This window comes from Salmo trutta, chromosome 20 (genome assembly GCF_901001165.1).
Source record: "Salmo trutta chromosome 20, fSalTru1.1, whole genome shotgun sequence".
Lineage (NCBI taxonomy): Eukaryota > Metazoa > Chordata > Actinopteri > Salmoniformes > Salmonidae > Salmo > Salmo trutta.
The window spans coordinates 40,767,924-40,778,804 of NC_042976.1; the positions used below are offsets into that span (position 1 = coordinate 40,767,924).

Consider the following 10,881-nt stretch of genomic DNA (forward strand, 5'->3'; position numbering starts at 1 on the left):
TCTCGATTATCGTAGATTTATCGGTGGTGACAGTTTCATAGCCTCAGTGCAGTGGGCAGCTGGGAGGAGGTGCTCTTATTCTCCATGGACTTTAGTGTCCCAAAACGTTTTGGAATTAGTGCTACAGGATGCAAACTTATGTTTGAAAAAGCTAGCCTTAGCTTTCCTAACTGGCTGAGTATATTGGTGCCTGACTTTCCTGAAAAGTTGGATATCGCGGGGGCTATTCGATGCTAATGCAGAACGCCATAGGATGTTTTTGTGCTGGTCAAGGGCAGTCAAGTCTGGGGTGAACCAAGGGTCATATCTGTTCTTAGTTCTATATTTTTTGAATGGGGCATGCTTATTTAAGATGGAGAGGAAAGCACTTTTAAAGAGCAACCAGGCACCCTCTACTGACGGGATGAGGTCAATATCCTTCCAGGATACCCGGGCCAGGTCGATTAGAAAGGCCTGCTCGCTGCAGTGTTTTAGGGAGCGTTTGACAGTGATGAGGGGTGGTCGTTTGACCGCGGACCCATTACGCATGCAGGCAATGAGGCAATGATCGCTGAAATCCAGGTTGAAGACAGCAGAGGTGTATTTAGAGGGCAAGTTGGTCAGAATGATATCTAAGAGGGTGCCCATGGTTATGGATTTAGGGTTGTACCTGGTAGGTTCCTTGATAATTTGTGTGAGATTGAGGGCATCTAGTTTAGATTGAAGGATGGCCGGGGTGTTAAGCATGTCTCAGTAGATTGCAACTCCACCCCCTTTGGCAGTTCAATCTTGTCGGAAAATGCTATAGTTAGGGACGGATATTTCAGGATTTTTGGTGGCCTTCCTAAGCCAGGACTCAGACACGGCTAGGACATCCAGGTTGGCAGAGTGTGCTAAAGCAGTGAATAAAACAAACTTAGGTAGAATGTTAACATGCATGAAACCAAGGCTTTTATGGTTACAGAAGTCAACAAATGAGAGTCCCTGGGGAATGGGAGAGGAGCTACCATAATACCCCTTAATGACAAAGCAAAAGCAGGTTAATAGACATTTTTGCTATTTATTGAAAACAAAAAAACTGAAATATGACATTTACATACATAAGTATTCAGACGCTTTACTCAGTACTTTGTTGAAGCACCTTTGGCAGAAATGACAGCATCGACTCTTCTTCGGTATGACGCTACAAGCTTGGCACACCTGGATTTGGGGAGTTTCTCCCATTCTTCACTGCAGATCCTCTCAAGCTCTGTCAGATTGGATGGGGAGCGTTGCTGCAAAGCTATTTTCAGGTCTCTCCAGAGATGTTGGATTAGGTTTAAGTCCGGGCTCTGGCTGGGCCACTCAAGGACATTCAGAGACTTGTCCCTTAAAAGACACTCCTGCGTTGTCTTGGCTGTGTGCTTAGGGTCATTTTCCTGTTGGAAGGTGAATCTTCGCCCCAGTCTGAGGTCCAGAGTGCTCTGGAGCAGGTTTTCATCAAGGATCTCTCTGTACTTTGCTCCGTTCATCTTTAACCCGATCCTGACTAGTCTAAGATTCCCTCCTGCTGAAAAACATCCCCACAGCATGATGCTGCCACCACCCTGCTTCACCGTAGGGATGGTGCCAGGTTTCCTCCAGACGTGATGCTTGGCATTCAGGCCAAAGAGTTCAATCTTGGTTTCATCAGACAAGAGAATGTTGTTTGTAATGGTCTGAGAGGCTTTTTGTGCCTTTTGGCAAACTCCAAGCAGGCTGTCATGTGCCTTTTACTGATGAGTGGCTTCTGTCTGGCCACTCTACCATAAAGGCCCGATTGGTGGAGTACTGCAGAGATGGTTGTCTTTCTGGAAGTTTCTCCCATCTCCACAGAGGAATTCTAGAGTTTTCAGAGTAACCATTGGGTTCTTGGTCACCTCCCTGACCAAGGTCCTTCTCCCCCAATTGCTCAGTTTGTCTGGGTGGCTAGTTCTAGGAAGAGTCTTGGTGGTTCCAGACTTCTTCCATTTAAGAATGATGGAGGCCATTGTGTTCTTGGGGACCTTCAGTGCTGCAGAAATGTTTTGGTACCCTTCCCCAGATCTGTGCCTCGACACAATCCTGTCTCGGAGCTCTATGGACAATTCCTTTGACCTCATGGCTTGGTTTTTGCTCTGACATGCTCTGTCAACAGTGGGACCTTGTATAGACAGGTTTGTGCCTTTCCAAATCATGTCCAATCAATTGAATTTCCTACAGGTGGAATCCAATCAAGTTGTAGAAACATCTTAAGGATGATCAATGGAAACAGGATGCACCTGAGCTGAATTTCGAGTTTCATAGCAAAGCGTCTGAATACTTATGTAAATAAGATATTTCTGTTTTTGATTTTTAATACATTTGCAAAAAAAAACAAAACGATTTAATCCATTTTAGAATAAGGCTGTAACGTAACAAAATGTGGAAAATGTCAAATGGTCTGAATACTTTCCGAAGGTACTGTATACTATATAGCTTTCAGCAACTACTGGACTAGAATATAATGAAAGTATATCCAATATTTATGATGATGATGCCTCTGAATATGAGTCTGATATATGAATGCAGTGAATACAGCAATGCCATGTGGGCAATACATGCATATTTATACTATCGCTGTTGAAAGGAGGATGGTCTAATTACAGGAAATGTATGAAGACATATCCCCCTGGGCAAAAACTGGTTGAATCAACGTTGTTTCCACAACATTTCAACAAGAAAATTCAATGTGATGACGTTGAATCAATGTGGAAAACTGATTGGATTTGCAAAAAGTCATTACCGTAAGGGAATTTAAACATTTTTTTCCACCCGACTTTTAACCTAAATCCAATGGCTTGGTGAATGGTTTTGTTGATTTCACGTTGAATTCACCCTAGTTGACAACTCAACCAAATGTCAATCAAAACTAGACATTGAACTGACATCTGTGCCTAGTGGGATGTCACATAAAATAAGTTGTCATCTTCATGAATTCTTTGTATGTATCTTTCAAATCTTTATATCTCATCTTTTTGTTGTGGATTTTTAACACAGGGCATTCTCTGTACGTAAATTACATTTCTGTAAACAACAGACAAGGAAGTAAATCTGATCTAAATCAAATTGCTGATGAAGTGTGAGGTCTGATTGGATAATGGGCACATCAACATTTTGTGCACAGCAGAGATTACTCTACTCGTCATTCCACATGGCTCAAAACAACCAAAAGAGCATTCAAATGTTGGACCCTGACCTAAACCTCCATCTGCATGTTAAGGTTGTCCAGTCCTGCTTTTATCATCTAAAAAATATAGCTAAAGTCAAGTCTTTTATTTCAGTCACTGATCTGGAGAAAGTTATACATGGTTTTATTTCCCCACACCTAAATGACTGTGAAATTGGTACGTAACAGCATTAAGCACAGGAACAAGAACAGAACAGCCTCATCCACCAGTCATCCTCCTGTCAGCCATCACACCAGTCAATGCAGTCTATGAAGAGGATTGTATTTTGGGGGTTATATAAAAAGCTGCTTTACTGTCAACAGCAAATGGATAATGAAAACAAATCTCTTCGGAAGTGATTAGAGTAGCAGAGATGCTGGAAGTACATAAACATTTTATTTTTAATTTCATCTGGACTAGTTTGAAAAATGTTAATTGCATCCTTCCTTCCACAAGCACTCAGAGACATGCTAAACTGAGGTTGACATCAGCGGCCTGTGCAGTTGCTGGATATGCTCTTAGGAAGCCCATCATCCAGTGCCGTTTCGAGGCATAAGCGACATAAGCAGCTTAAGGCCCTGCGACCACTAGGAGTCAGTCGGGGTCTAAACTTACTGATAGTTTGGATAGTAGAATAGGCTACACAACGTGCAATTTCAAAATTTGGTAGTGCATGAGCAGCTTTCCTTTTGTTATGTCAGTCACTGAAAGTCATTTAATTAACCCATGTCAGCTAATATTTAATAGATTGCTAGGTAAGTTGGTCTAGCCAGCTATCTAAACCTTGTAGTAATCATGGCCGAATTGGGGCCCCAATGGATTTTGTTAGTCACTCTCACTCAGATATCATATGAACATGGCATAAGTCATAGCAAAATGTGTAGAACTGCAGGAAATCTGCTTTAAAACTGCAAAGTTGTCTCTCTGTCCCATGGAAGAAAAAAAAGAATAGCATTGCAGAAAATCTGCTTTAAAACTGCAACATTTCAAATAAAATTAAAATAAAATTGTATTGGTGACATACAGATATTTAGAAGATGTTATTGCAGGTGTAGCGATGCTTGTGTTCCTAGCTCCAACAGTGCAGTACTATCTAAAAAAGATTCACAACAATACAAACAAATCTAAAAGTAAAAGAACAGAATTAAGAAATATATAAATATTAGATCGAGCAATGTCGGAGTGGCATTGACTAAAATACAGCAGAATAGAATACAGTATATACATATGAGGTGTAAAGCAGTATGTAAACATTATTTAAACATGATTAAAGTGATTAGTGTTCCATTATTAAGGTGGCCAGTGATTCCAAGTCCATGTATATAGGTCAGCAGCCTCTAAGGTGCAGGGTTGCGTAACCGGGTTAGTGATGGCTATTTAACAGTCTGATGGCCATAAGCTAGAAGCTGTTTTTCAGTCTGTCTGTCCCCGCTTTGATGCACCTGTACTGACCTCACCTTCTGGATGATAGCGGGGTGAACAGGCAGTGGCTCGGGTGGTTTTCTGAAGGCCAAAATATGTAGAATTGCAGGACTTTATATTTAAAGCTGTAAAAGTTTCTCTCCACTCTTCTAAAATCTTTTGCCCGTGAGGTGGCAGGGATCCCCAACCAAATCTCACTTAGGGCCCCCAAAAAGCTAGAAATGGGCATTCCATCGCCCACCAATGCAGCCAACCAAAATACTTTACCAGTTATGTGCAGTGCAAGATACGTTAACTTTGTCCACAGGCAAATGTCAAATATAGTTTTATTCCTGGTTACAGATACCCTTGGCCTAAAGTGCACTTGAAGGGATGGACGACTGTCTATAACCAATGGAAACAAACTGGTTGAACCAACGTTGTTTCAATGTCATTTTTCGACGTATTGTGACGTGGAATCTACATGGAAAATATATTGTCATCAAAAAGTCTAAAAAAAAATTTAAAAACCTGTTTGAAAAACGTCATCAACAAAAACTTTTGTTTTGAGGGTGGAATTTCAACCACAGGATTATGTCATCATTGTAACCCCTTTTCAACATAGACAAACCCGGTATAAAATATGTTGAATTTGTACCTTTTAAACTAAGTCAGATTTTCAACCTTATATCCACTATCAGAAAAAAAAATATATAGGCTGGGCAGCACCTCCTATGGTGAGTTGCTCTAGCTACTGCTATTCATTTGTTCTCCCACCAAAGGTTTCAACCAAGCCCTGCTTAGCTTATATATTTGTCACTGAGTACGGTTACAGGCACACAATAAGGAGATTATTGTGGATAGTCAGATTAATGTAATATTTAGATTAAAATGCTTACATGCTTTGCAAGAAGAACGATGTCCCTAATAATCCTGTTTACACGGACACATCTGAAATCAGGCTACCTGATGGCAATCCAATAAATGCAGAAAATCGCTAATCAGAATAAACTCTCTACTGTGGAAAGCTTCAAGTTCCTTGGCGTACACATCACTGACGATCTGAAATGGTCCACCCACACAGACAGTGTGGAGAAGAAGGCGTAACAGCGCCTCTTCAACCTCAGGAGGCTGAAGAAAATTGGCTTGGCACCTAAAACACTCACAAACTTTTACAGATGCTCAATTGAGAGCATCCTGTCAGGCTGTATCACCGCCTGGTACTGCAGCTGCACCGCCCGCAACCATGGAGCTCTCTAGAGGGTGGTGCGGTCTTCCCAACGCATCACCAGGGACAAACTGCCTGCCCTCCAGGACAGCTACAGCACTCGATGTCACAGGAAGGCCAAAAAGATCATCAAGGACATCAACCACCCGAGCCACTGCCTGTTCACCCAGCGATCATCCAGAAGGCGAGGTCAGTACAGGTGCATCAAAGCTGGGACCGAGAGGCTGAAAAACAGCTTCTATCTCAAGGCCATCAGACTGTTAAATATCCATCACTAGGCGGCTTCCACCCAGTTACGTAACCCTGTACCTTGGAGGCTGCTGCCCTATATACATAGACTTGAAATCACTGGCCACTTTAATAATGGAACACTAGTTACTCTAATAATGTTTACATGTTTTTTCTTCACTCATCTCATATGTATATACTGTATTCAATTCTATTGCATTTTAGTCTATGCCACTTATATATATACCTTAATTCCATAATTTTACTTTTAGGTTGTGTGTATTGTGTGTATTGTTGTGAATTTTTAGATATTACTGCATTGTTGGAGCTAGAAACACAACCATCTCCTAAATGTGTAAACATGTATATGTGACAAATACAATTTGATTTGATTTGATTCGATGCACATGTTGCAGGTCTGAGGAGATATTCACAATTGCTATAATAATCTGCACAGAATCTTGTACAGCATTGATCACTTGCACCATGTCCTTTTAATGTAATCTCAACTGCAATCCAGGTAATTTAGTTGTGCTATTAGATAAGCACAGTGATAACAAATGAAATACAAAATATCTGACATTGTATTCCCATTTGGACTTTGTTGCTATATAAATGGTTGAAAGTGCAGTGATAACACATTGAGATGACAACTAAACCAAAAATCTGACATTGTTTTTCCATTGGGATTTGGTTGAGCTTTCATATGGTTGAATTCATAGTGATAACACATTGGGAATTCAAAAAACTTCTGTCTGTCTTTTTGAGTGGGTGAATTAAGGTTGACATCTCATTGATCAACGTCTCAACCAAATATTACCCACATTTCCACGTCGAAATGACATGGTTTGCCCAATGGGTTGTCTCTATAGGTGGGACAACATCTTCGTTACAAACGGCAGCCTATTCCGTAGTGCACTACTTTTGACGGGAGCCCTATGAGTCCCGGTCAAAAGTAGTGTACTGAAGGGAATAGGCTGCCACTGGAACACATACAACTTGTCTGATCACTTATCTCATTTATATTAAGAAGGCTCTCTCTGATCTTTAGCAGGGCACTTGGCAGGCACCCTGAGACCATCCCCTAGCATCAGGTTTATGAGTTTATAGATTGCACTCATGAGTCTGTGATTCTGTGAATGTCAGTGTAAACATACTGTACAATCTATTTCCCTGGGTTCATATACTGTATAATCTCGGCGCATGGGGTCACCACTGGTTTTACCAAATGTAAATTTAAATGGCATCTGGCATAGGAGAAGCAATTACAATTATGTGTACAGGCCTGCAACGCTAAGCTACACTCTTCACTGACAATGGTAGCCTGTTGTTGAAAGTCAGCTTTTTTGGACAGATTCACAAATGTATTCATTAGCAATATGTTTATATTAATATTTTAGAACCTGGTGGTTTAATTTGTCCTTGTGCAAGGAATTTCCTCTTAGAAGAAAATAAAGAACTCTATTATATTCTATTCTAGATGACATGAGTATGGAAGCTCGTTCCCGCCCCCCAATAAAATCTATGAGATAGTAAGTCAATTATGAGATGATAAATCATAACTTTATTTGGTAAACAGCTGAGGAATGGAACAGGATAAATGTAACCACTCTCAAATACATAGACGAAAGGACTCCCCTATACAGTACCTTCGGAAAGTATTCAGACCCCTTTTCTTTTTCCACACTTTATTACATTACAGTCTTATTCAAAAATGGATTAAATACAAATGTTTTCTCATCAATCTACACACAATGCCCCATAATGACAAAGCGAAAACAGAAACACCTTATCTACATAAGTATTCAGACCATTTGCTATTAGACTCGAAATTCAGCTCAGGTGCATCCTGTTTCCATTGATCATCCCTGGGATGTTTCTAAACTTGATTGGAGACCACCTGTGGTAAGTTTTATTGATTGGACATGATCAGGCAAGGCATATACCTGTCAATATAAGGTCCCACAGTTGACAGTGCATGTCCAAGCAAAAACCAAGCCATGAGGTCAAAGGAATTGTCTGTAGAGCTCTGAAACAGGATTGTGTAGAGGCACAGATCTGGGGAAGGGTACAAAAAAATTGAAGGTCCCCAAGAACACAGTGGCCTCCATCATTCTTAAATGGAAGAAGTTTGGAACCACCAAGACTCTTCCTAGAGCTGGCCGCCTATGGTCACCCCTGACAGAGCTCCAAAATTCCTCTGTGAAGATGGGAGAACCTTCCAGAAGGTCAAACATAACTGCAGCATTCCACCAATCAGGCCTTTATGGTAGAGTGGCAAGACAGAAGACACTCCTCAGTAAAATGCACATGACAGCCCGCTTGGAGTTTGCCAACAAGCACACTCAGACCATGAGAAACAAGATTCTCTGGTCCGATGAAACTAAGACTGAAATCTTTGGCCTGAATGCCAAGTGTCACATCTGGAGGAAACGAGGTACCGCTCTCACCTGGCCAATACCATCCCTACAGTGAAGAATGGTGGTGGCAGCATCATGCTATGGGGATGTTTTTCAGCGGCAGGGACTGGGAGACTAGTCAGGATCGAGGGAAAGATGAACAGAGCAAAGTACAGAGAGATCCTTGATGAAAACCTGCTCCAGAGTGCTCAGGACCTCAGACTGGGGCGAAGGTTCATCTTCCAACAGGACAACGACCCTAAGCACACAGCCAAGACAACGCAGGAGTGGCTTCGGGACAAGTCTCTGAATGTCCTTGAGTGGCACAGCCAGAGCCTGTGCTCGAACCCGATCTAACATCTCTGGAGAGACCTGAAAATAGCTGTGCAGTGATGCTCCCTATCCAACCTGACAGAGCTTGAGAGGATCTGCAGAAACGAATGGGAGAAACTCCCCAAATACAGGCGTGGCAAGCTTGTAACGTCATACCCAAGGAAATTCGAGGTTGTAATCGCTGCCAAAGGTGCTTCAACAAAGTACTGAGTAAAGGGTCTGAATACTTATAGAAATGTGATATTTCAGGTTTTATTTTGAATACATTTACTAAAATTTTGAAAAACCTGTTTTTGCTTTGTTATTGTGGGGTATTATGTGTAGATTGATGAGGATTTTTTTTCATCCATTCTAGAATAAGGCTGTAACATAACAAAATGTGGAAAAAGTCAGGGGGTCTGAATAGTCTGAATACTTTTCGAATGCCCTGTATGAGATCAAAATGAAAGTTTTAAGCATGTTTTGAAGCTATACAGTGTTTGTTTATAATTACATTGTTTACAAACAATGGAGTTAAACAAGCTTATATTTTGGGTTCTGATGGGGTAAGACTGTTGCTCATGAGGCATTTATAAGTTATATTCTTCAATAATAATGTAAAGTCCAAAAATGGATGTACCAGTCCCTGATTTTAAAACAGGCACCAACTCACATCAACAAAACTCTCCAGCCCCTTAATATAGAATCTCTCTCTCTCTCTCTCTCTCTCTCTCTCTCTCTCTCTCTCTCTCTCTCCACACACACACTTACAACTTACTATAATATTATGGCTTACATATCTCAAAATAATGACTAGTTATCTCCTAATAATGACCTTACTATCTCATAATTATGACTTACAATCTCATAATAACAACTTACTATCTCATAATTATTACTGACTATGTCATTATAATGATATATCTCATAATTATGACTAACTCTCTCATAATAACAACTTACTATCTCATAATTATGACTTACACTCTCATAATAACAACTTACTTACAACTTACTATTTCACAATAATGTCTTACTCTCATAATTATGAATTACTATGTCATAATTTGTAGTCAGATTCGTTTTTTGCGTGGCAGGAACGAGCATCCATACATGAGTCGATACAGCCTATTGAGGAGAAGAGAAATATATCGAATTTCACTGATATTATCATTTCAAATTTATGAGAAGCCTATTGCTGCATAATGGAACATCATTCAAAGCTGTCAAAAATAAATGAAATTGCATTTCACATGAAAATACAAAAGTCATTCATGAATAGGTTGAAACTGTCTGGTGTGTGAAAATAATATGGCATATGTTATGCTAGGTACTGCCGTCATTGTAAATACGAATTTGTTCTTAACTGACTTGCCTAGTTAAATAAAGGTTAAATAAAAATAAAAATAAATAAAAAACTGCAGGTGGTTGATCATAGCGTATTATGATCAATTATACCGGCTTCCCTGTTGATCTAATTAGTTCGATATCGCTGATTTTGATATCGTCTAGAATATGATACTGTAGTACATTTAACATGATACTTGTCAAAAAATCAAAATTATTTTCACCCTCAAATACTTGGATCTTAAAGATGAGTGCCCCACAAAGAAGATAACGTCCGCCTAGTCAGTGTACTGCAATGGGAAAGAGTAGCTTCTTACCGTTGGCAGTAGCGCCTCCATTTGAGCGCCTTGGTCCTTAAAGTCCATGTTCCTATAGTCTAACTCCCGGACTATGGAATGGGGGTGTTATTTTTACTATTCCCAGTGTTAGGTCTGAAAAGTGCAGTACGGAAAACCACGAAATGACACGCTATGGTCACATGTTTAGCAGTAGTCGTGAAGCCTTGGCAGATATAATTATTCCTCACATGGGCGCAGTTTATATTTTATCAATTGCACACAAACCATAAGCATCCTTCTTGCTTTGTGACGCCGTAGAATAGATTGTTGGGAGCACATTTTATTGTCGAGGGTGTTTCTCATAAATGTATAAGTTTGGTAGGCTACCGTATCTCGCTGATGTTTATTATGACAAAATTACAATTCTAAAAGACACCCGAGACAAACTTTACACAACTCACTGACTCAAACTACATTAGTAGAACTGAGAGCATATACATGGC

At 40.3% G+C, this 10,881-nt stretch overlaps 1 protein-coding gene across 1 annotated transcript in view; it reads right to left on the reverse strand.

The window, feature by feature from the left end:
* LOC115156066 (sodium-driven chloride bicarbonate exchanger-like) overlaps positions 1 to 10,568 on the reverse strand; it is a 50,994-nt gene extending 40,426 nt beyond the window's left edge. Inside the window, exon 1 of the mRNA XM_029703297.1 lies at positions 10,418 to 10,568. Within this exon, the coding sequence (XP_029559157.1) occupies positions 10,418 to 10,465 (48 nt within the window). The 5' untranslated portion in view covers positions 10,466 to 10,568. The remainder of the gene's footprint in view (positions 1 to 10,417) is intronic.
* Between the last annotated feature and the right edge of the window lie 313 nt (positions 10,569 to 10,881).